The sequence below is a fragment of the Salvelinus sp. IW2-2015 genome, linkage group LG7 (assembly GCF_002910315.2).
Source record: "Salvelinus sp. IW2-2015 linkage group LG7, ASM291031v2, whole genome shotgun sequence".
In the NCBI taxonomy this organism is placed as follows: Eukaryota; Metazoa; Chordata; class Actinopteri; order Salmoniformes; family Salmonidae; genus Salvelinus; species Salvelinus sp. IW2-2015.
In genome coordinates this window covers 21,912,134-21,938,273 of record NC_036847.1, presented here as the reverse complement: position 1 = coordinate 21,938,273, position 26,140 = coordinate 21,912,134, and the positions used below count along the sequence as shown (strand labels likewise).

General features: G+C 41.9%; 1 protein-coding gene across 1 annotated transcript in view; it reads right to left on the bottom strand.

Annotated features, from left to right (window-relative positions):
• LOC111966943 (metabotropic glutamate receptor 4-like) overlaps positions 1–26,140 on the bottom strand; it is a 239,068-nt gene that overhangs the window by 25,586 nt on the left and 187,342 nt on the right. Inside the window, exon 6 of the mRNA XM_023991883.2 lies at positions 13,790–13,990. Coding sequence (XP_023847651.2) covers positions 13,790–13,990 — 201 coding nt within the window. The remainder of the gene's footprint in view (positions 1–13,789; positions 13,991–26,140) is intronic.

Genomic DNA, 26,140 nt, shown 5'->3' with positions numbered 1-26,140 from the left:
ACCGTTCAAAAGTTTCTGGTCACTTAGAAATTTCCCTGTTTTTGAAAGAAAAGCACATTTTTTGTCCATTAAAATAACATCAAATTGATCAGAAATACAGTGTAGACATTGTTAATGTTGTATATGACTATTGTAGATGGAAACGGCTGATTTGTTTTAATGGAATATATACATTCGCGTACAGATGCCCATTATCAGCAACCATCACTCCTGTGTTGCAATGGCACGTTGTATTAGCTAATCCAAGTTTATCATTTTAAAAGGCGAATTGATCATTAGAAAACCCTTTTGCAATTGTTAGCACAGCTGAAAACTGTTGTCCTGATTAAAGAAGCAATACAACTGGCCTTCTTTAGACTAATTGAGTATCTGGAGCATCAACATTTGTGGGTTCGATTACAGGCTCAAAATGGCCAGAAACAAAGATCTTCTTCTGAAACTCATCAGTATGTTCTTGTTCTGAGAAATTAAGATTATTCCATGCGAGAAATTGCCAAGAAACTGAAGATCTCGTACAACGCTGTGTACCACTGCCTTAACAGAACAGCACAAACTGGCGCTAACCAGAATAGAAAGAAGAGTGTGAGGCCCCGGTGAACAACTGAGCAAGAGGACAAGTACATTAGAGTGTCTAGTTTGAGAAACAGACACCTCACAAGTCCTCAACTGGCAGCTTCATTAAATAGTACTCGCAAAACACCAGTCTCAACGTCAACAGTGAAGAGGCGACTCCAGGATGCTGGCCTTCTAGGCAGAGTTGCAAAGAAAAAGCCATATCTCAGACTGGCCAATAAAAATAAAAGACTAAGATGGGCAAAAGAACACAGACACTGGACAGAGGAACTCAATAGTGTGTGTGTGTGTGTGTGTATATATATATATCACATCAAAGTTTATTTGTCACGTGCGCCGAATACAACAGTGAAGTGCTTACTTACAGGCTCTAACCAAAAGTGCGAAAAAAAGGTGTGTGTGTGTGTGTGTGTGTGTGTGTGTGTGTGTGTAGGTAAGTAAAGAAATAAAACGGTAAAAATACATTTGAAAATAAGAGTAGCAAGGCTATATACAGACACCGGGTAGTCAGGCTTATTGAGGTAGTATGTACATGTAGGTATGGTTAAAGTGACTATGCATATATGATGAACAGAGAGTAGCAGTAGCGTAAAAGGAGGGGTTGGCGGGAGGTGGGACACAATGCAGATAGCCCAGTTAGCCAATGTGCGGGAGCACTGGTTGGTCGGGCCAATTGAGGTAGTATGTACATGGATGTATGGTTAAAGTGACTATGCATATATGATGAACAGAGGGTAGCAGCAACGTAAACGAGGTGTTGGGGGAGGGGTGCACACAATGTAAATAGTCCAGGTAACCATTGGCTACCTGTTCAGAAGTCTTATGGCTTGGGAGTAAAAACTGTTGAGAAGCCTTTTTGTCCTAGACTTGGCACTCCGGTACCGCTTGCCATGCAGTAGTAGAGAGAACAGTCTATGACTGGGGTGGCTGGGGTCTGTGACGATTTTTAGGGCCTTCCTCTGACACCGTCTGGTGTGGAGGTCCTGGATGGCAGGCAGCTTTGCCCCAGTGATGTATTGGGCCGTATGCACTAGCCTCTGAAGTGCCTTGCGGTCAGAAGCCGAGCAATTGCCGTACCAGGCAGTGATGCAACCGGTCAGGATGCTCTCGATTTTGCAGCTGTAGAACCTTTTGAGGATCTCAGGACCCATGCCAAATCTTTTTAGTTTCCTGAGGGGGAATAGGCTTTGTCATGCCCTCTTCATGACTGTCTTGGTGTGTTTGGACCATTCTAGTTTGTTGTTGATGTGGACACCAAGGAACTTGAAGCTCTCAACCTGCTCCACTACAGCCCGTCGATGAGAATGGTGGCGTGCTCGGTTCTCCTTTTCCTGTAGTCCACAATCATCTCCTTAGTCTTGGTTACATTGAGGGTTAGGTTGTTATTCTGGCACCACCCGGCCAGGTCTCTGACCTCCTCCCTATAGGCTGTCTCGTCGTTGTCGGTGATCAGGCCTACCACTGTTGTGTCGTCTGCAAACTTAATGATAGGGGTGGAACTCGTGCCTGGCAATGCAGTCGTGGGTGAACAGGGAGTACAGGAGGGGACTGAGCACGCACCCCTGGGGATCTCCAGTGTTGAGGATCAGTGTGGCAGATATGTTGCTACCTACCCTCACACCTGGGGGTGACCTGTCAGGAAGTCCAGGATCCAGTTGCAGAGGGAGGTGTTTAGTCCCAGGTTCCTTAGCTTAGTGATGAGCTTTGAGGGTACTATGGTGTTGAACGCTGAGCTGTAGTCAATGAATAGCATTCTCACATAGGTGTTCCTTTTGTCCAGGTGGGAAAGGGCAATGTGGAGTGCAATAGAGTGCATCATCTGTGGATCTGTTTGGGCAGTATGCAAATTGGATTGGGTCTAGGGTTTCTGGGATAATGATGTTGATGTGAGCCATTCCCAGCCTTTCAAAGCACTTCATGGCTACGGACGTGAGTGCTACGGGTCTGTAGTCATTTTGGCAGGTTGCCTTTGTGTTCTTGGGCACAGGGACTATGGTGGTCTGCTTGAAACATGTTGGTATTACAGACTCAATCAGGGACATGTTGAAAATGTCAGTGAAGACACCTGCCAGTTGGTCAGCACATGCCCGGAGCACACGTCCTGGTAATCCGTCTGGCCACGCAGCCTTGTCTATGTTGACCTGTTTAAACATCTTACTCATGTCGGCTACGGAGAGCGTGATCACACAGTCGTCCGGAACAGCTGATGCTCTCATGCATGCCTCTGTGTTGCTTGCCTCGAAGCGAGCATAGAAGTGATTTAGCTCATCTGGTAGGCTCGTGTCACTGGGCAGCTCGCGGCTTGCTTCCTTTGTAGTCTGTAATAGTTTGCAAGCCCTGCCACATCTGACGAGCATCGGTGTGTTTAATATACACACTGAGTATAGAAAACATTAGGAATACCTCCTAATATTGAGTTGCATCCCCCCTTTTGTCCTCAGAACAGCCTCCATTCTTCTGGGCATGGACTCTACAAGGTTTCGAAAGCGTTCCACAGGGATGCTGGCCCGTGTTAACTCCAATGCTTCCCACAGTTGTGTCAAGTTGGTGGATTTTCCTTTGGGTGGTGCACCCTTCTTGATATACACAGGAAACTGTTGAGGTGAAAAACCCAGTTGCGGTGCAGTTCTTGACACAAACCGGTGTACCTAGCACCTACTACAATACCCCATTCAAAGGCACTTACATTTTTTGTCTTGCCATTCACCCTCTGAATGGCACACATACACAATCCATGTCTCAATTGTCTCAAGGCTTAAAAATCCTTGCTCTAACGATTAAACTGCCTCTTATTCAATCATTGCCTCTTACTATGCATATGAATCATACCATTGGAAAGAAGACAATCTCTAGTTTCTAAATCATGTTTCAATTTTGTCTCTGAGTGAAACAGAAGTCATTCAACAGCACTTTCCATGACCAAGAACATAAAATCAAGATGTGTTATGCTGGCTTCAAAGCTCTGCCTATATATGGTCGTGCCCTATGACCAGAAACACACCTCGTTCTCCTCCTCTGGTTGTCAAGATGACGTCAGAGGAGAAATTCTTTGTTTATCTGGGACTGACGTGAAATAGGACCCAATTCTTTGGCGTGACCGACAACTTCCGGTTTACTGAATCGCTCGATATTTGAGCTGCGTTGGTGTACTGTTTTGCTGGCGTTATGTATGCAAACTATCTCCGTGTCGAATTTTGTTTGATACATGTGACCATATCATCGTAATGTATGTTTTTTCAATATAGTTTAATCAGATTATTTGAATTTTTTCCGGGAGTTTTTCGGTTACCGTTGTCGGATTGTATTTACGTTTGAGAATTCGTGCCACTCGGCCGGGACCTGTGCTAAATGCAGTGGGAAAAGAACATTTCTGAACGGAACCAACGACTCATCTTGACAAGGACACTTTGATCAAATCTGATGAAAGATCAGCCATAGTAAGACCCAATTTACGATTTTATATCATATCTGTTGTGCATGTGAACTGGACGTGGGCGCCTAGCCGAATCTGCCTGGTAAAATATCGTGTCTCCGCTAACGTGGTTAGCTAATGATTTACATATTCTGTCTTCCCTGTAAAACATTTTAAAAATCTGAAATGGTGGCTTTATTCACAAGACCTGTATCTTTCATCTGGTGTCTTGGACTGTGATTTAATGATATTTAGATGCAACAAGTTGCTTGTGACGCTATGCTATCTGTGCTAATCAGTGGGGTGAGTTGGGGGGTGCTACCGGATCAGGGTTGCTGACTCGTGAGAAGTTAAACTTATCTCCTCCCCTTCATTTACACTGACTGAAGTTGGTTTAACAAGTGACATCAATAAGGGATCATAGCTTCACCTGAATTCCCCTGGTCAGTCTGTCATGGAAGAGCAGGTATTCTTAACGCTTTGTATACTCAGTCTACAGTAAGTTGATTATACAGACAATTTTGAATTTCCAACACATTAATATTTCTCACAGAAACAAGAATTGATGCAGTCAATCTCTCCTCTACTTTGAGCAAAGAGAGACCGACATGTATACTGTTGACATTAGCCCTCTGTGTACACTGAAGGGCAAGACGTGTTCCTCTGTTCTTGGTCCTTCTTTGCAGCGCTTGATCATATCACCGGGCAAAAGTCAAGATTAGTTAAACTAGAGCCTGCAGTACATGTTTGGTTGATTATTCTACTTCTTTCATCACCAATGGGAACCGTCGACATGGCTAGCTAGCCTTTCTTCCAACGAGCATCTTCCACAGTGAACAACAGTAGAAGACGGAGGGGGTTACCCTTTTTGGACAATCAGAGCCTTACAAGCATGCCGCAAAAAGGCCCAATACCCTTCCTGAGAAAGCTGGTTCCGACAGAGATCCACATCGAACAAAGGCATTTAAACATAAATACATTCATGATTTCTTACTACAAATGGCCGGTGGTTCGTTTGCAAAGTATATGATTACTGTGAGAGTAGTTCCTAAAATGTATCAACGATAAGTGTCTCTTTCTCTCTCTCCCTCCCTTTTCATCTTCTTTGTAACAAGCCACCATATGTTGTGTCAGTCCGCTAGGGACCTTTTCTTAATGTATTAAGTGTGGATCTTTATCCTGTGTTCATATTTAGTGAGCTAGTAAATAAATAATTAAACCAATTTGTGTAGTACTGAATTATAAGTTATACATTATAATGCTGGGGTTTTTGCAGATGCAGGAGGTTATGACTGTTCAGAATGAGGATATGATACGAGATTATGATTAATACATTGATTGTTTTATGGATGTGATCGGTAAAGACTTTTAAAGATTAATTCGGGAGATGGTAACACTTTAAACAACAGCTCTCGTGGTGCCCCAAATTCCAAATGACTTAATTTTTACATAATTCATTTAATCTGGTTAAACATAGTTTAGTTGATTTTATAAGTAACAGTCATCAGATTAATGAAAGTAAAGTCACAACATATGTGACAAATACATTTCATTTGATTGACATGCATTATTGGGTATTTAATGCATTTTAGAATATGGCTGTAACATAACAAAATATGGAAAAAGTCAAGGGTCTGAATACATTCCGAATGCACTGTATATAGACATATTTACAAATATAAATATTAGTTGAGCAGTTTAATAGATGTTGGCACAAAACTAGAAGCTGATCTCTTAGATGTATATTTCATTAGTATTTTTTTTATTTAACCTTTATTTAACTTGGCAAGTCAGTTAAGAATAAATTCTTATTTGCAATGACGGCCTACCCCGGCCAAACCCAAACGTGGACGATGCTGAGCCAATTGTGCGTCGCTCTATGGGACTCCCAATCACGGCCGGTTGTGATACAGCCTGGAATCAAACCAGGGTCTGTAGTGATGCCTCTAGCACTGAGATGCAGTGACATAGACCGCTGCGCCACTCGGGAGCCCCTTCGCCACTCGAGAGCGCTATACCTGCCCTCTAGCTCTATATTCACATGTGCAGCTGAATAATTCAATCGTCTTTTTATTACTATTTTTATTACCTGAGACAGTGTAATAAAGTAGTCTGATTATTCATTAAAGCTGTAGCTGGGAAATCAGATGTTTTTGTTTTCATCATATACTGTGTATTAACAGCATTACTCTATAAAAGGGCTTACTGTGGTGTAAGTGCTGGGGCATGAGTCTTCTACCATACTGTTATTAATGAGTGGAGTAAAAGGGAGGATGACAGCCACGTGGGACTTCCCATGTCTGTGGCCATTCGCATATCATTTCACACTCTTTTGTTCTGCTTGTTTCTCTGTTAGACGTTGCCCTCAAAGTCCCCTCTCTGAGTGATGGCTAATGACAGAATGGAGCCTGATTACCACAGTAAGGTCCCTCCCCCTGCCTCCTGACTCCCTGCCTCTCCCTCCCTCCTTCCCCTGCCCTCCCCCTGCTTACCTGCCTCCCCCTGCCTCTCCCTCCCTCTCCCTGCCTATTACTCCCTCCCGCTGCCTCTCCCTGCCTCTACCTCACTCTCTCTGCCTCCCTCCCCTGCCTTCCACTGCCTCTCCCTCCCTCTCCCTCTCTCTGCTGCCACTCCTTCCCTCTTCCTGACACTCTTTCCCTCTTCTTGCCACTCTTTCTACCTTCCTGCCATTCCTTCCCTCTTCCTGCCATTCCTTCCCTCTTCCTGCCACTCCTTCCCTCTTCCTGCCACTCCTTCCCTCTTCCTGCCTCCCTCTGCCTCTCCCTCCCTCCCCTGCCTGTCTCTGCCTATCCCTGCCTCTCCCTCTCCCTCCCTCCCCGTTCCTCTCACTACCTATCCCTGCCTCTCCCTCTCTGTGTGTGCCTGCTTGGTCCTGAGCCATCCCAAAAACTCCTCACTGTGTCAAATGATGGGTCTGGGGATCCTGTGATTTTCTGTTGGGAGCCGAGAGTAGAGAACCACAGCCAGCTGCCCCATATTAGTGTGGCTGTCGATTAAATAGAGAAGGCCATGGAGAGTAACTATCTCTCTTTCCTTCTCTCTCTCCTCCCCTCCATTGCACATTACCCCAAGCCCTTTGAAATATGGTTGTAGCTCATTTTGGTGGCACTTGACATCACACATGCCAAGACGTCAAAGCAATACACATAGGTGTGCTTGCAAGTCAGGTCTCAGATCTCAGCTGTGAAAGTTAATGGGTGAGAAAGCTAAGATATTGAAAGGAGATTCAAAATAAACTCGTCCCTTTTTCAGGTCCCTGTCTTTCAAATATAATTCGTAAAAATCCAAATAACTTCACAGATCTTCATTGTAAAGGGTTTAAACACTGTTTCCCATGCTTGTTCAATGAACCATAAACAATTAATGAACATGCACCTGTGGAACGGTCGTTAAGACACTAACAGCTTACAGACGGTAGGCAATTTAGGTAACAGTTATGAAAACTTAGGACACTAAAGAGGCCTTTCTACTGACTGAAAAACACCAAAAGAAAGATGCCCAGGGTCCCTGCGTGAATGTGCCTTAGGCATGCTGCAAGGAGGCATGAGGACTGCAGATGTGGCCAGGGCAATAAATTGCGATGTCCGTACTGTGAGATGCCTAAGACAGCGCTACAGTGAGACAGGATGGACAGCTGATCGTCCTCACAGTGAAAGACCACATGTAACAACACCTGCACAGGATCGGTACATCCGAACACCACACCTGCGGGACAGGTACAGGATGGCAACAACAACTGCCCGAGTTACACCAGGAGCACAAAATTCCTCCATCAGTGCTCAGACTGTCCGCAATAGGCTGAGAGAGGCTAGACTGAGGGCTTGTAGGCTTGTTGTAAGGCAGGTCCTCACCAGACATCACCGGCAACAATGTCGCCTATGGGCACAAACCCACTGTCGCTGGACCAGACAGGACTGGCAAAAAGTGCTCTTCACTAACGAGTTGCGGTTTTGTCTCACCAGGGGATTCGCGTTTATCGTCGAAGGAATGAGCGTTACACCGAGGCCTGTACTCTGGAGCGGGATCAATTTGGAGGTGGAGGGTCCGTCATGGTCTGGGGCGGTGTGTAACAGCATCATCGGACTGAGCTTGTTGTCATTACAGGCAATCTCAACACTGTGTGTTACAAGGGAAGACATCCTCCTCCCTCATGTGGTACCCTTCCTGCAGGCTCATCCTGACATGACCCTCTAGCATGACAATGCCACCAGCCATACTGCTCATTCTGTGCGTGATTTCTTGCAAGACAGGAATGTCAGAGTTCTGCTATGGCCAGCGAAGAGCCCGGATCTCAAACCCATTGAGCACGTCTGGGACCTGTTGGATCGGAGGGTGAGGGCTAGTGTCATTCCCCCCAGAAAAATCAGGGAACTTGCAGGTGCCTTGTCGGAAGAGTGGGGTAACATCTCACAGCAAGAACCGGCAAATCTGGTGCAGTCCATGAGGAGGAGATGCACACCAGATACTGACTGTTACTTTTGATTTTGACCCCCCTTTGTTCAGGGACACATTGTTCCATTTCTGTTAGTCACATGTCTGTGGAACTTGTTCAGTTTATGTCTCAGTTGTTGAATCTTGTTATGTTCATACAAATATTTACACATGCTAAGTTTGCTGAAAATATACGCAGTTGACAGTGAGAGGACGTTTCTTTTTTGCTGAGTTTACAAGGCGTTTCATGCGGTAAAGGTGTCACTGTGTCTATATCTAAAGAGAATATGTTCCAAGGGGACAATGTCCACAAGTCAAAGGATGTCAGCACTGAAGAGCAGATCAAAAGCCAATATTCTCAGCTTGCAAACTTAAGTTATCTGTGGTGAGACATGAGAATGCCTTGCAGCCTCCACTGTATACATTTCTCACGACACTAAAACTACTCCAATTGTATTCATATACGAGTCACTTTTCAAATCATTTTGATTAAATACTCTGTGAGTAATTGAAAAGATATGAGTTTGAATTAGAAAGGTTTATCCAGTGCCAGATAAAAATGGTAACCTTTAGAAGTCATTCATTAAAGAAGCTGATGGAAAATAGACTGGAATTAGCACACTTTACTTCTTCAAGAGGCTCCCATGGGCATTTGATAAATCAAAAAAGTATTTTAAGGTGTCAACTCTCTATATCATTTTGTATTTTGAAAAGATTTAGTGGCATTCTAAGCCTGTGGACTGGGCTTCTTGCCTGCAGCTATTGTAAGAAAGAAGAGTCCATCTCCATTATCTCAGAGGTTATTGCTCTGCTGTAGTTTTGTCACTGTCAAAGCTTGCACTTCTCGAATGTGTAAAGAAAACTGGCATCATATGGTTAAATTGTGAAGCAATAGTCTATAGAGTCTGAAGAGTGGTAAAATAGTCCAGTATAAAATCACAGTCAACTGAAATACATTCTCCAGAACCAATGATCTTGACCCAATTATTGACTGACTAATTGATAGTTACAGTATTTGGAGTATAAAAAGTACTACATATTATTCTAAGCACTTGAATTGTTTACATTATGTAAAGATGGCATACATTGTACTAAAATCATAAAGGTTAGATGTAAAAAATAATATCCATAAATACATTTCATGACTGTGGTTTTGTGTCTTGTCATTTATTCCACATATCGGTACCGCATGTGGTATAAATATAGGCTTTCCCAGGGGTTATTCTTCCGTGAGTCTGAACATTCAATAAGGAACTTCAGAAAAACAGTTGACAATGCTTGAGGTAAGGTCTGTAATGTATGCACAGTGGTTTACCCTAAATGTCTCAAGTGAGCTGCATGCAAACCACAAATCCATAATCATATCTGGGGGTCAATCAGGAAAAAACTGAATAAATCACTAGTTAAAGTATATCTCTATGAGACATCATCTCCTCTATGCCACTGTTACTGCTTCAGAATCCTGCAACCAAGCTAACAGTGAAAGATACACAATTACCACAATCTCCTACATTTCACTGTAAATGCAAAAGTAGGCTTTGAAAACACAGGGATTCGGTGGTGACACACTATAATTTACAACCACTCAAAATGGAGGCCCAGCCTTTCCTGGTTATTAGTCATCAAATTGAGCAGAGCTAAGGCCAATGCTGTGGCTGATTGTCCTGTCAGCCTCTCCCTGTCATCTCTATGTGACACAAAACTCAAAAAGGGTGATGCATTGTGTTCCATGCTGTATTTTACCCTCCCCTTTATGTTTGTTGTGGCACGTAATTTGTTAGTTGCCTGGCAGGGAGGATGGCATTTGGCGTTTATGCTTCCCCACTCTGTAATTAAACATTCATGCACAGGCAGTTACAACAATTAACTGGCTTTACAAAACAGCAAGTTTATATGTGCTAGGCTTTGCTTAAGGCCGCGCAATGAGGAAAAGTATCCATTGTTTGAAGAATTCAGAAGTAGACAAACAATATTGCATTTTGTGAGCTAAAGCAACAGTCTCAGCAACAATCTCAGCCATGCTAAAATCACAAAAATCGAACAGTTCAATGCTTTTAATGAACGCGAAGCCGATGGGTTCTAGTGTAATGGATATGGGTATTTAGACCTTTTTATCTCTAACCGTGTTTTCTTTGAAAAAAGGGACTTCACAATGTAAGTTATGCTACCACAAAAAAATTATACAGTCTAGCCAGCGCAACAGAAACATTTCTGAAATGACACAGACAATACGGTGGTAGGCCTAACATCAACAAGAATCAACTTTGTCAACAATATCTGGAGTGGCCAGGTGTCTCCTTTCCTCTAGTCAGCATGGGTGCTTCTAGTTCCCAGAATACACTGAGATCATGTCAACATTTCCTGTTCTCTTCCTTAAAACCTTTTAAATTCTACTTTCTAATGTACAGTAAGACTTCACAGCAATAGATATCACCGGTAATGTGTTTTTGGCATTGATTTTTAGGCCATCTTAGGTTTAAATGCAATACCTGTAGTTTTATTACTGAGAAGTATTCCAGTAATGCATGTAAAGGGTTTTCTAAGTCCTTTTCCATAGGGGAGTGATACTGCTAGGTTGGAGACTGAGTGAACTGGACATGAAGGTGAGAGCAGTGGGATGGCTAGAAAGGGAGCTTAATGTGTCACGGCTGTCGTAAGAAGAGGACCAAGGTGCAGCGTGGTGAGCGTACATTTCACTTTTATTAATAAAAATGACGCCGAACAAAACAACAAACACTACAAAAACAAACCGTGAAGCTAAAGGCTACGTGCCCTAAACAAAAGTCAACTTCCCACACAGACAGGTGGAAAAAGGGCTACCTAAGTATGGTTCTCAATCATAGACAACGATAGACAGCAGCCTCTGATTGAGAACCACACCCGGCCAAACACAAAGAAATAGAAAACATAGAAATAAAGAAACTAGAATGCCCACCCTAGTCATACCCTGGCCTGACCAAAATAGAGAATAAAAGCCTCTCTATGGCCAGGGCGTGACATAATGTCTGAACTTTGGTTCAGGTTGTGAACTTGTGCATCTTGTGCTGAGTTTCAAATTGGGCCAATTTGTTTCATATTGTGTTAGAACAAACACCCAAATGAGGGGTGACCTGGATACATATAATCACCAAGTTGAGAAATATGCAAACAATGTTCTAATTATAATTTGCATGTTGTCTCCATTTTGGGAAGAACTTGTAGTTGGTTGTCTAAAGGAGAAAACATGGTAACAGAACTATGCTTATTCCTTAAGAGAAGGTTTCCCTTTTTATTGTATTTTGCAGACAGACAATATTCCCTTTAAGTGAAGGGAACTGAGGTAATTAAAGTTAAGTCATTGTGTTACACCCTGATCTGTTTCACCTGTCTTCGTGATTGTCTCCACCTCCTTCCAGGTGTCGCCCATCTTCCCCATTATCCCCTGTGTATTTATACCTGTGTTCTCTGTTTGTCTGTTGCCAGTTCGTTTTGTTTTGTCAAGCCTACAAGGGTTTTTCCCCTCTGCTCCTGTCTCTCGATTGTTCCTGTTTTCCCGGTGTTGACCATTCTGCCTGCCCTGAGCCTGCCTGCCGTCCTGTACCTTTGCCCCACCTTTCTGGATTACTGACTTTTGCCTGCCCTGACCCTGAGCCTACCTGCCATCCTGTACCTTTGCCCCACCTAACTGGATTACTGACCTCTGCCTGCCCTTGACCTGTCTTTTGCCTACCCCTGTTTGATTAATAAACTGTTGTTACTTCGACGTTGTCTGCATCTGGGTCTTACCTGAAACGTGATACATTGAGACAAATGAGCGGTGTTGCGTTCAGGAAATGTGTGTACATTCAAAGCAATAAAATGCAACAGCTCTCAGGTCGAGCTTAACAGAGAGAAACCCTGAAGCACAGAACGGGAGTGAGGAGCTGCTAGAGCAGCCTACGTGCAGTGTGGCTATGCCTGGTGATGAGCCATTTAGGTCAGGATCTGAAGTAATCATCTCAGTTACAAAGCTGAACAGGTAGCTGAAGAGGTAGACGTTGTTCTACGGAGGTGGTGATTGGTTGGTATGCCTAATCAATATACACTCTGCCTGATAGAGTCACCTTTTGTGCATAACATAAGAAGCAGCACACCTCTATGGAAGGTTAATAAGAGCCTGTGATAAGGCAGCTCTCCATTTTGCTGTTCAGCTATTCTATTCTATTCTGACCCTACGGCTCTCCCTTCCATTCTCGATTTGGATTGTGCCTTCCTCTGCCTCCATTCAAATAGGGCACCTATTACCATATAATTAGCTCTAAGGGGGGGTCTGAGCAGTCCTTGGATGTCAGGATGCACATGTTGCATTATGTCTGATTGCCTCCACTCTGCATCACTCTGACCTTCTGCTCAGTTGATGTATAATTAGCAGCACCTTATTAGAACAGATGAAAGTGACATCAGACAGAGACCGTACTCTAAAATAGCCTAGCAGGCCAATGAGTCACACTCACACAATTGGTTATTAGGCGATCTGAGTTTGTCTTTCCTTGAAATTTCAACACCTGTGTGGACTGGAGATGAGGTTGTCACTTTGAGGTTTATAAAATGACTAAGACAGTGTGGGCGACTTTTCTGTCAGCTAAACCGTATTGAGTTCCACGACTAAAGTGTTAATCATCTTAGAACTTTTGTTTTATGTTGATCTTCAATCGATCTACAAGCTATCAATAACCAAGCTTTATACAGTCCAGCTGATTTTAATCAAATGTCCACTGTCTTGTTTGATATTTCACCACAACTAGTGTATTTTTCTTAAAGCTTGTTCCATTACAACAACACAATGTTTTTTCTCTTCTTTTCACTGCAGTGTACAACAGTGCAGTGAACTACCACCACTTCAAATGCTTCTCTGGCAAAAGAGATTCCATACAAATGCAGATTAGTTTCTCTGGACTGAGTAACAGTAAGCTAGTAATATCGGTTTGCTCCCCTGCAATAGCAGCTTGATTTTGCTTTCATGTTCTCTTTGCGGATTTGTTGGGAGTGGCATTTTTCATGCTGCTCTCTGGAAGACTCTGAAATCTTTCATTTGGCTGTAGAAACACAATGTTTCTTGCATTACGGTTTGTTATCGAAATAATTACAATAGTAAGACACATCATTCAAGCTAAATGTGGTGGAAGGAACAAAGCAAGGGTTTGAGAGTGTTTCAATTGATAAAGCCTATTTACAAATGAATGGTAAGGCATTGTCTTAGAGAGAAATACTGAAGGAAATGCTGATGCCTTTGCCAATGTGTATATTTGTATAGTGTTTGTGTATTTTTTGTGTGTATCTGCTATCTTGCATATATTCACAGGTGTTTGTAGTTTGTGCATTACAAAAACAAACCTGTAAAGTTGACTTTGCGAATGAACTTGAGCAACATGGTTCCATTGATGGTTTCCATTTTGGAGCAGAGGCCCACATTGCCTGGACAGAGCTCCTTGTGCATGTTGTGTAGGGCATGAGCCATGGCGTAGACTGCGTCGACCACAAACTGGACCTTTCCCTCCTGCTCATAGGACGAGTCCTTCCCGATCCGCTCGTGGTCTAAAGGGACACAAAGATAGGAGTTACTGTTCAATTCAGTCATTATACGTAGGATAACACAAACACTCTTGTAATAACATTTAGTCCAAAGAGAATAAAAGCACTTCTTTATTACAGTGGATCTTAACAGTTTTCGTAAGCAATTAAATTATTGTAAATCCAACTCTACCCTACTATTCAGCAAATAAACTCAGCTAAAAATAGAAACGTCCTCTCACTGTTAACTGCGTTTATTTTCAGCAAACTTAACATGTGTAAATATTTGTATGAACATAACAAGATTCAACAACTGAGAAATAAACTGAACAAGTTCCACAGACATGTGACTAACAGAAATTGAATAATGTGTCCCTGAACAAAGGGGGGGTCAAAATCAAAAATAACAGTCAGTATCTGCTGTGGCCACCAGCTGCATTAAGCACTGCAGTGCATCTCCGACGGTGGGTTTGTTCCCATAGGCGACGTTGTTGCCGGTGATGTCTGGTGAGGACCTGCCTTACAACAGGCCTGCAAGCCCTCAGTCCAGCCTCTCTCAGCCTATTGCGGACAGTCTGAGCACTGATGGAGGGATTGTGCGTTCCCACATCTGCCCAGCATGCCTAAGGCACGTTCACACAGATGAGCAGGGACCCTGGGCATCTTTCTTTTGGTGTTTTTCAGAGTCAGTAGAAAGGCCTCTTTAGTGTCCTAAGTTTTCATAACTGTGACCTTAATTGCCTACCGTCTGTAAGCTGTTAGTATCTTAACGACCGTTCCACAGGTGCATGTTAATTAATTGCTTATGGTTCATTGAACAAGCACAGGAAACAGTGTTTAAACCCTTTACAATGAAGATCTGTGAAGTTATTTGGATTTTTATGAATTATCTTTGAAAGACAGGGTCCTGAAAAAGGGACGTTTCTTTTTTTACTGAGTTTAGTTGGCTTTGTTATTAGTTGCCCTTTGTTTTTACAGCTTCTCAACTTTGACTGTACACTCTGACTCAATGAATTTGACATGGTATGCCCAATAAGACTGCAGTTTTTTAATGTACTGCATAGCAGAACAACCAACCAACCTCAGAGAGTGAAATGGCTGAACAGCACTGATTGCAAGAAAAGGGAAATCAAGCAAATGATAGCCTTTTAGAGTGTTCTGATTGCTTTACTGTCAATCTACCCTTCATACCCATACTTAATTTATTTGGAGCTTGGCAGAAATTAAAGTTGCCAATTACATGCTATTTGTTCCAGACATTAATTAGCGTAACCCTTTTCTACAAATACTAATTATTAAAAAAAAAAATGGTTTAATATATTGTATTATGGTCCAGTTATTTCTGATTGATGAGGAAATTCTCTTAGCATACATTTACATCTCAACACATATCACTGCATTCCAAAACTTTATTGCACTTCGGAATATGTCTGGTATAGACCTACAACTCAAATTAGAGTTCTCGTGAGACAAGAAATCTACATATCTAACAAATATATTTATTTTGGAAAGGTTCCTTTGAAGTAGAAAGAACACAACTGACCGACAGGTCTTGTTAATCTGCCATGTTCTACTATTCATCAGAGATGTGTTAATCAAGGCTAGAGTGTGTGATGGAGGAGGACTGCAAGACAGGCCTAATCATTCTTCAGTATCAATGTAATTAGTTATGACAGGTGTATATTAATCATAGCAGAGGTTGTTTCAATGCTTTGGAAATGTGTTAATCACCATGCAAGGTTTCAATTAACATCCTGGTCCCGCAATTAGCCGCTGCCCTGTCAGCGCCTGCATGGAGAGAGTGACAGTGGTGCAGTCCACTGGCCTTTAATTGGCTTGTCTCAGTTGTTATTATTACAGCGCCAATGAGAAGGAAAAACCACCACCACCACCAGCCAAGGTCCCCACCTTTGGTATTGGGCCTGACTGCTCTATACAACAACTAAGTGAGTTGTGATTCCGTACACAGCATGACTATAGTTTATATTATCAGTATGCCAGACCAGAGGTTTCAGCCATTGAGAAGAGTCTGATGAGAATGAAACACAGATTAGGGTTGCTCTGCTGTCTGAATTATGGACACATTTAACAACGGCTGTGGCATTCTAACTAAATCAACTACATTTTAGAATTTAGAAAATTAAATAAAAACAGACCTATAAGATATTCTGAACAAAGTTTAACATGACTGAAATCATTCTCAGAGGGATGCAATGAGTTCAGTCATATAGCTAATATGAACACTGCCACAGCACACATTTGAATAATAGTCGGTGAAGATCATTAAAAGTTGCATCCTCGTCCTGTGAAATCATTAGCTGAGAACCAAAGTTTGGAGGAGCTAGCTTAGGGACCAAGATAGAGGCAACGTGAAAGCACTGACAGCTGATCCTTATAGTAACAGATACCATCTGCCACACTTTTATCCTGTGTGACAATTCCGCACCATGCTATTCAAGTAAAATCAACAGGGTCGACGTCCTCTGAGGAAGTTCAAACACTCCAAGGCAATGAAAGGATTTAGTCAGATTGCTTACTGATGTTCTCAATGCTTGATGATTAGTGCTCGTGGAATTAAATAAGTAGACTGGATCATTTCTATGAGTCATGGTGGAAATAGGAGATGGGGGGAGTAAACCTATACAGTACTATTTTTCAAAAGAATTCTACTTAACTTTAACTATGCCTATACCTCGAAAGTATGTAAAAGTACATATATTGTACATTCATACATTATAATTGTCAGCCTTATACTTAATAAAACAGGTACATAAATGCAAGGCTTATGTATGTTGTGTGTTTTGTGTAACCAAATCCCCTTTTGCCAGTGATAAAGGGGGGAAGCAACATTCCACATAATCAGCCTAGTTCTTTAATGTCCATTTGGAAAGTAGTCTTCGTGTCACGACTTCCGCCGAAGTCAGCCCTTCTCCTTGTTCGGGTGGCGTTCGGCGGTCGACGTCACCGGCTTTCTAGTCACCACCGATCCATGTTTCATTTTCGTTTTGTTTTGTCTGTATTACACACACCTGGTTTCAATTCCCATATCACGTTCCTTATTTAACCCTCTGGCATACCTTTCTGTTCTGTCCGTGATTGTTGGTGTCTTAGTGGTTCATGCAGGTGTTATTCTGTCTGTATTTTCCTTATTGGAATATTACTTGCCTTTTTTGTGAATAAACTCAGTTGTTTTGCTCAAACCTGTGTCCTGCGCCTGACTCCGCTACATCTCTGCACCCAATCATTGACACTTCCTGCCTCTGTGTTGGTAACCAGACATTCATTGTCACTGATGAATGTGACTCTGTCACATATTACTCTTGCATTCGCTAAGTAAGGACTCTACTGCCCAGTGTTAATGGCTGTGATACAAATCAATAGGCAGTTCCATCTAGGTGATGGCCTCTGAGGTCACTTCTTTCCCCTCTCCCTTTCCCCTCTCCCTCTCCAGACCCATTCTCGAAATTCAGCTTGGCTCTCTCTCTCATCTCACTTTGTCTCTTAATGCCGAATACACTTGTTCCTTGAATGTAAACAAGACATAGAATGTATAAGATAAGAAAAAGGAAAACAGGATGGAGTAATTGATAAGTTGCTCAGCTTTTTGTGTTCTGCATGCCTCATGAAAGGTATACATGGACATTTCTTATCTAAACAGAGGCACTTAATGTTAACAAATGCTGGCTTTGAACAGATAAATCATTTTTTTGTTTTCTCTTGCTGCTGCTATCTGCAGTCTGAATCAGTATTTTCCCAGGCTGGGAGAAGCAATTTAACATCCCTGACAAGCCTTTGAAAGTTTAAGAAGCTTTAATAAAACATTTCCAGTTATGGTCCTGTAAATGTGTGCCATAGGCATACCAATCAAAAAGGGCTGCTCTCACTCACTTACACACTTAAACACTTACACACACATTTACACACACACTTACACACACACACCTCAGCTTTCAGCAATATTTTGGCATTAATGGCACAAATAACTTATGGAATGCAAGGATGAGGAGGCTCTGATAACTGGACAGGGATCTGCTGCTCATTTATGACTTTATCAGGATCTCCATTAGCCAACGCCAATGGTGACAGCTTGTCTTCCTGGGATCCGACAGATAACTAAAAAGACATTACAGACAAAAACACAATTTGCATACATTTAAAATAATAACATGAACATTACAGACATTCACTGTATATATACACACACACAAGTATGTGGACACCCCTTCAAATGAGTGGTTTTGGCCTTTTCAGCCACACCCGTTGCTGTCAGGTGTATAAATCGAGCACACAGGCATGCAATCTCCATAGACAAGCATTGGGAGTGGAGTGGCCTTACTGAAGAGCTCAGTGACTTTCAACGTGGCACCATCATAGGATGTCACCTTTCCAACAAGTCAGTTTGTACAATTTCTGCCCTGCTATATCTGCCCCGGTCCCCCAAAAAGTTATCGTCTCTCCTCGGTTGCAACACTCACTACTGAGTTTCAAACTGCCTCTGGAAGCAACCTCAGCTCAAGAACTGTTTTGTCGGGAGCTTCATGAAATGAGTTCCCATGGCCGAGCAGCCCCACACAAGCCTAAGATCACCATGCGCAATGCCAAGCGTCAGTTGGAGTTGTGTAAAGCTCACCGCCATTGGACTCTGGAGCAGTGGAAACGTGTTCTCTGCAGTAATGAATCACGCTTCACCATCTGGCAGTCCAACGGACGGATCTGGGTTTAGCAAATGCCAGGAGAATGCTACCTGCCCAAATGCATAATGTCAACTGTAAAGTTTGGTGGAGGAGGAATAATGTTCTGGGGCTGTTTTTCATGGTTTGGGCTGGGCCCCTTAGTTCCAGTGAAGGGAAATCTTAATGCTACAGAAAAGTGAGGTCCATAGAGAAATAATTTATTGAGATTGGTGTGGAAGAACTTGAGCGGCCTGCACAGAGCCCTGACCGCAACCCCATCTTTGAGATGAATTGGAACGCCGACTGCGAGCCAGGCCTAATCGCCTAACATTAGTGCCCGACCTCACTAATGCTTTTGTGGCTGAATGGAAGCAAGTCCCCGCAGCAATGTTCCAACATCTAGTTGAAAGCCTTCCCAGAAAAGTGGAGTCTGTTAAAGCAGCAAAGAGGGGACCAACTCCATATTAATGCCCATGATTTTAGAATGAGATGTTGAACGAGCAGGTTTCCACATACTTTTTGTCATGTAGTATATATGACAAAACTGTAAATATTGCAACTGTAAATTGCAACTGCAAATATTTATATATATATATATATATATATATAAATATTTACAGTTGCAGTCGGAAGTTTACATACAATTAGGTCAGAGTCATTAAAACTCGTTTTTCAACCACTCCACAAATTTCTTGTTAACAAACTATAGTTTTGGCAAGTCGGTTAGGACATCTACTTTGTGCATGACACAAGTAATTTTTCCAACAATTGTTTAGAGACAGATTATTTCACTTATAATACCGTTCAAAAGTTTGGGGTCACTTTGAAATGTCCTTCTTTTTGAAAGAAAAGCAATTTTTTTGTCCATTAACATAACATAAAATGGATCAGAAGTACAGTGTAGACATTTTTTAAGTTGTAAATGACTATTGTAGATGGAAACGGCTGACTTTTAATGGAAAATCTACATAGACGTACAGAGGCCCATTATCAGCAACCATCAGTCCTGTGTTCCAATATTACGTTGTGTTAGCTAATCGAAGTGTATCATTTTAAAAGGCTAATTGATCATTGGAAAACCCTTTGCAATTATATTAGCACAGCTGTTCTGATTAAAGAATCAATAACACTGGCCTTCTTTAGACTAGTTGAGTATCTGGAGTATCAACATTTGTGGGTTCAATTACAGGCTCAAAATGGCCAGAAACAAAGATTTTCTTCTGAATCTCTTCAGTCTATTTTTGTTGTGAGAAATGAAGGTTACTCCATGCGAGAAATTGCCAAGAAACTGAAGATCTCGTACAACGCTGTGTTCTACTCCCTTCACAGAACAGCGCAAACTGGCACTTACCAGAATAGAAAGAGGAGTGGGAGGCCCCGTTGCACAACTGAGCAAGAGGACAAGTACATTAGAGTGTCTAGTTTGAGAAACAGACACCTCACAAGTCCTCAACTGGCAGCTTCATTTAATAGTACCCACAAAACACCAGTCTCAACGTCAACAGCAAAGACGCGACTCCGGGATGCTGGCCTTCTAGGCAGAGTTGCAAAGAAAAAGCCATATCTCTGTCCAGTGTCTGTGTTCTTTTGCCCATTCTTATTAGCGGCCTGTCTCAGACATTGCTTTTTCTTTGCATATATATATATATATAGTACCACTCAAAAGTTTGGACTCACCTACTCACTCCAGGTTTTTCCTTTATTTTTACTATTTTCTACATTGTAGAATAATAGTGAAGACATCAAAACTATGAAATAACAACTATGGAATCATGTAGTAACCCAAAAAGTGTTAAACATATCAAAGTATATTTTATATTTGAGATTCTTCAAAGTAGCCACCCTTTGCCTTGATGACAGCTTTGTAAACTCTTGGCATTCTCTCAACCAGCTTCAGCTGGAATGGTTTTCCAACAGTCTTGAAGGAGTTCCCACATCTACTGAGCACTTGTTGGCTGCTTTTCCTTCACTACGCGGTCCAACTCATCCCAAACCATCTCAATTGGGTTGAGTTCGGGTGATTGTGGAGTGCAGGTCATATGATGCAGCACTCCATCACTCTCCTTCTTGGTCAAATACCCCTTACACAGCCAGGAGGTGTGTTTTGGGTCTTTGTCCTGTTGAAAAACAAATGATAGTCCCACTAAGCTCAAACCAGATGGGATGGCGTATCGCTGCAGAATGCTGTGGCCGCCATGCTGGTTAAGTGTGCCTTGAAGTCTAAATAAATCACTGACAGTGTCACCAGCAAAGCACCCCCACACCATCACACTTCCTCCTTCATGCTTCACGGTGGGAATCACACATGCAGAGATCATCCGTTCACCTACTCTGCGTCTAACAAAGACACGGCAGTTTGAACCAAAAATCTCACATTAAGACTCATCAGACCACAGGACAGAGTTCCACCGGTCTAATGTCCATTGCTCGGGTTTCTTGGCCCATGCCAGTCTCTTCTTCTTATTGGTGTCTTTTAGTAGAGGTTTCTTTGCAGCAATTCAACCATGAAGGCCTGATTCACACAGTCTCCTCTGAACAGTTGATGTTGAAATATGTCTTACTTGAATTCTGTGAAGCAATTCTGTGATTTCTTTAGAATTCAAGTCACACTTAACCAGCATGGTACAACAACACACTGCAGCAATATGCCATCCCATTTCATTTGCGATTAGTGGGACTATCATTTGTTTTTCAAGAGGACAATGACCCAACACACCTCCAGAATGCCAAGTGTCATTCAAACCCTTGAATGAGTAGGTGTGTCCAAGCTTTTAACTGGTGCTGTAGTTAATGGTAGATTCTGGAACAGGAATACAAATCTTGGGAGGACATTCATTTTAATAGTTTCAATTCTTCCTGTTATTGTTAAAGGTACTTTGTAGGTCCTTTTTAAGCTGGTTTTCCAGTGTTCCAAAGTTATCCTGATGTAGTTTCGTCAGATCTTGGGAGATAGTAATCCCTAAGTATTTCAGTTTATTTTGATCTCATTAAGTTGAAACTTAGTTTTGATGTCTTGGGATTTTGGTTGACCTACCGTCATTGCTTCTGATTTCCCTGTTTTTAGTCTGTACCCAGATACGGCACCGTAATGCTTTATTTCATCCGTAGTGCTGGGAACTGACTGAAAAGTTCACAAAAGTTCAATGTTTGACATGTTTCAAAGATGAAAGGCCATGACACCCTTTCAAAGGCTTTCTTTGCTTCTAGAGTTGGCATAAGCGGTTGATGTTTTTTCTTGAGAGCGTGTTCCAATGCATTAAATATTCGCCTAGTATTATCGGTCAGGAGTCTGCTGGACACAGAACCCGTTTGATCAAAGTTTATGATATCTGGGATTACATTATTTCATCTATTTGCAATAATTGATGTAATACATTTTTGGTCACCGTTCAGCAACAATATTGGTCGATACGATGTAAATTCTGCTGGATTTTTACATTCTTTATGCATAAAGGTAGAAATAGATGAGATCCAGGCTGGCGTGTATTCTCTGTTGTTGAGGGCCTAGTTGAGGACTTTGTATAAGAAAGGTACTATGTCTAGTTTGAATTCCTTATAGAATTCAGTCAATCAGGCACGTGTGTGTGTGCGTGTGTGTCTGTGTGTATGTCTGTGTGTGTGCGTCTGTGTGTGAGATGTGGGGCTGAGGCTGCTGACCCGGAAGCTTGGCTCTATCACTCCTCCCAGTTTTAGTAGGGAGAGTGGACAATGAATCTGTCGTAGCGTATGTAAGCAATGTCCCCACGCTCTCTGGCAATTGCATTGCATTCCCCTACCACTGTTGGCTTCTCATCTCAGCTTTTAATCTCAGCATTTTGTTCCCTCACCAAAAAGACAGTTTACAAAACACTCAAGAAATATAGAAGAACAATGCATTGCAGATAAGTCAACTATCATAGCAGTTTTCCTTTTGTATTCACGAGGAGCAACTATTGTTTTTTTTTACAAACTACGAAGAAGAATACCGTAAATGAGGCACATGGCAACACATGTCAGGGAGTTGCTGTGTGTATAAATGCCTGCAGTGCTCAACCTGAAAGTAACTCCATTACCAAGTTATGATCGGAACTGCTAAAAGTTATACTGAAACACATTGTTGACTGCAATGTGTTTCTAACACAACATCCTAGCACACTATTCACTACCGACAATGGTCCTATACCAGTGGATTGATAGGTGCCTACTAGCTGCTGCTCAAAAGTAAACAAGATATTTTCACTGATTGTTGTCACATCTAACCCAGCATTACGTATTTTTCTTGTATCAAACAAAACCATTTTGCACAGCTTTACAGTAATACATCCTGGATCAATATAACTTTGATACTCTCTTGGTTGCATATAAAATGAAAATCCTCATACAGCACTGTAAATTGACAATGTGTGCTAGATTTGGCAGTTTTCAACAGGTTTAGACAATCTGGTCTCCTCACAGTTGGCTGACGTTTATTGGATGATAAAGGAAGAAAAGAGGAAGGCAGTGACTGGACACTGGGTTTCATGTGTTGCTTGGCAGACTGGAGAGTGCCTGCTGTGGACCACAGCCAAAGCTGCAGATGAAGATTAGACCTTTGTGTCTTTGTTTATCGTTCATCCAGGGACAGCATCACGGTGGGCTTTGAGAGTTTAAAAGAAAAAGACGAGTCAGAAGAGGCTAGGTGATGTGTTCTGACTAAGCATACACACATCATTCCACTAAATTAAGGCTGGTGTCTTTTGCTACGTAATTAATTTGCTCAGAGCCAGAAAAATACTGGCTATATATACAACATTTTGTTCGTTATGTATGTTCTGCTATTATTACACTTTCTTGTCGAAAGAAATACAATGGATTTATAATATTTTGCATATTGGAATGTTTCAGAAGCGAAAAAGAGAGAGAGAGAGAGACAGAGGGGAGGATCTTGAATGACATCTTGAATGTTTTTAATACAGTGGTAGAAAATGAAAATCTTATCTAGCTATGTAGCATATTTTCTGTCTTGTACTGTTTTTACATACCCTTCATTCCATTGAAGAGTTAGAGGTTGTCATCGACTAATGCCAGAGGCTTTACTCCTGTTATGGACTTGACTAGTAAACTCTTGACAGTAAGATACTGTATGACATTAATGTCTAACATAATTCCTTTGGTGTTTCTTCTTAAAACGTATTGGGCTAATTTGACATTAAAGGCCATTTCATACAAGCAGTGCTAGTTGGAAGCATTAAGCTTCAAAACACAACTACAGAATAATAATTAGACTGACTTTGATGAGCGCCGACTCCACTGACGCTAAGGCAGAAACGCATTGATGTGTTCTCCCTGTATGGGCAATAGGTAATGCCCATTGCCTTCTGATGTGAATTTATACTGTATGTTTGTCAGTAATCATTAGTGGTAGACTTTCTTTCCCAAGAAAGTGTCAGTTTGAAATTGCTTCTTTTGACTCTAAATGACTGCCTTTTGTCCCAGAAGGAGAAATATATTGTCGTGTGTTGTTTAATTAAACACTGAAATGGTGTAAAGACGCAGCCAGCAAAAAAAATCCAACCATCAGAAACCCAACCATTCACCTGACACATAATTTCATGGGGAATATTACATTTTCAAGAGTGGAGCTAAATCAAGCGTGGTATATGGGTGACTTCAGTTGTGCATAATGGCAGTTGGGAGTCACTCTCTGCTCTTTCCACAAGTATATTTGGAACCCTGCACTTAATTGAACATGAAAGGCTCTTGTAGGTTCAAGTGAGCTGGTGCAACCACTGCACTGGCTTTAATGTATAAGGCTATCATATAGCAGGGTGATTATTTCCTCTCATTAAGGAGAATTGGCCTCCTCTCCCCTATGCTCAAAACAGACAGACTACAGTTCCTGTCATCATGGCCTGAAAATACATTTCCAGTCATGTAATGAACTCACCCTGGCTATAGGAAACTGTTGCGATCAATGGCCTGTGAAAGAGTGTGCATGTTCAGTTATTGTGCTGTGGTGGTTACAAGTAGAAAGGCTGAATTGCTGACCGCAATTCAAATGGTGGCTACAATCATGGACATTGTGTTTCAGACTATAGAAAACCAGCTCAATGCCATTTTTTTCTTCTGAGGAAGGGTTTATTTTTGATCTGTCACATCAGTGAAAAATGTTGAGTCAAGAGACAAAAAGATGCACCAAACCCAAATATATATATATATATATATATATATATATATATATATATATATATATATATATATATATATATATATATATAAATATATATATATAAACATTGCTTGATCATGGAAGCGGAGTTTCAGCAAGAGCGTGGCCTCAGCCACTCAATCAAATAACCCACACATAACTCTCCTTATTCTCCTGCTTCTGCTGGCCTTGATGACTCATGTCCACTGGGATGGTGAGCAACAGGGTGAGTCAATCAGTTAGTCAGTCATGTTTGCTTGACTCTTCACTGCACCCTGAAAGGAGGCCTCACCTTGGACTGACGTCAACGACAGTGCTTAATTTGTCAATCAGGAGGTGCCGAAGCGAAATGTGAGCGCCAGACGGTGGTACCAGTACCCCCAAAAAATCTATTTTAAAGTAACGCATTTCGTGCATATCATGGCATTTGCGTAGTGGCATAGAGCCGTAGAGTAGAGGCATTTACAGAAGTGGCACACATGGAGAAAAAGATTTGTGGACTAGGGTCCGGGAAAAATGTGGCCTTTAATGAACGCATTTCATGCAATTCTACATCATTTTACATGACTGGAGACTTTGGCATAATCCTTTTTAATGCCAAGTTCAAAACATGGGAACTCGGAACTGGGAAATCTCTGACTTCCAACATCAGTGCTTTCAAGACAACTGGGAACTCAGGAAAAAATTTGCTCAGACTGGGAAATTTTGATTTGAATGGCCACCCAAATCAGAATTCCAAGTCGGGAACTCAGGCCTCTATCTAGAGCTCCAACTTTCCATCCTGAAGATCACTGACGCCATGATTCAACCTCGTTTTTACCCAAGTTCCCAGTTGTCATGAAAGCACCATAATACCACACAAATGATTGAAATGGCAGGCTACTGTACTTTGACACTGACATACTGAGAATCTGAGATCAATAAAAATTATCTTGTCTTGAATCCATCAATAGCCTAGGCCTAGGTGTGTGGAGACACATATTGTAGGCTACAATATGAGGAGGAAATTATAGTACTAAAAATGCTTTCCAGTTTCACTGACTCACCCAATGATGCGCAGCTCACTCGCTGGTGATGGCCGATGTGCTCGTGCCAAAAGCCCCTCTCTCTGTTGCTTTACTTTGTAAAACAATAGGCCTATTTGGAAGTTAATCAAATATTTTGGTAGCCTTCAGCAGACATATTAGAGTATTCTCTTTTCAGCAGGAGCCATTTGCTTTCCAATCTGTGTTTCCAGCGATTGTCTTTGAAATATTGCGAAAGGCCTGTTTTGTCTGCATGCTGTTTGTTCACTGACAGATTTGCACCGTGTTCCCGACTGTAGGCTATTCCTTG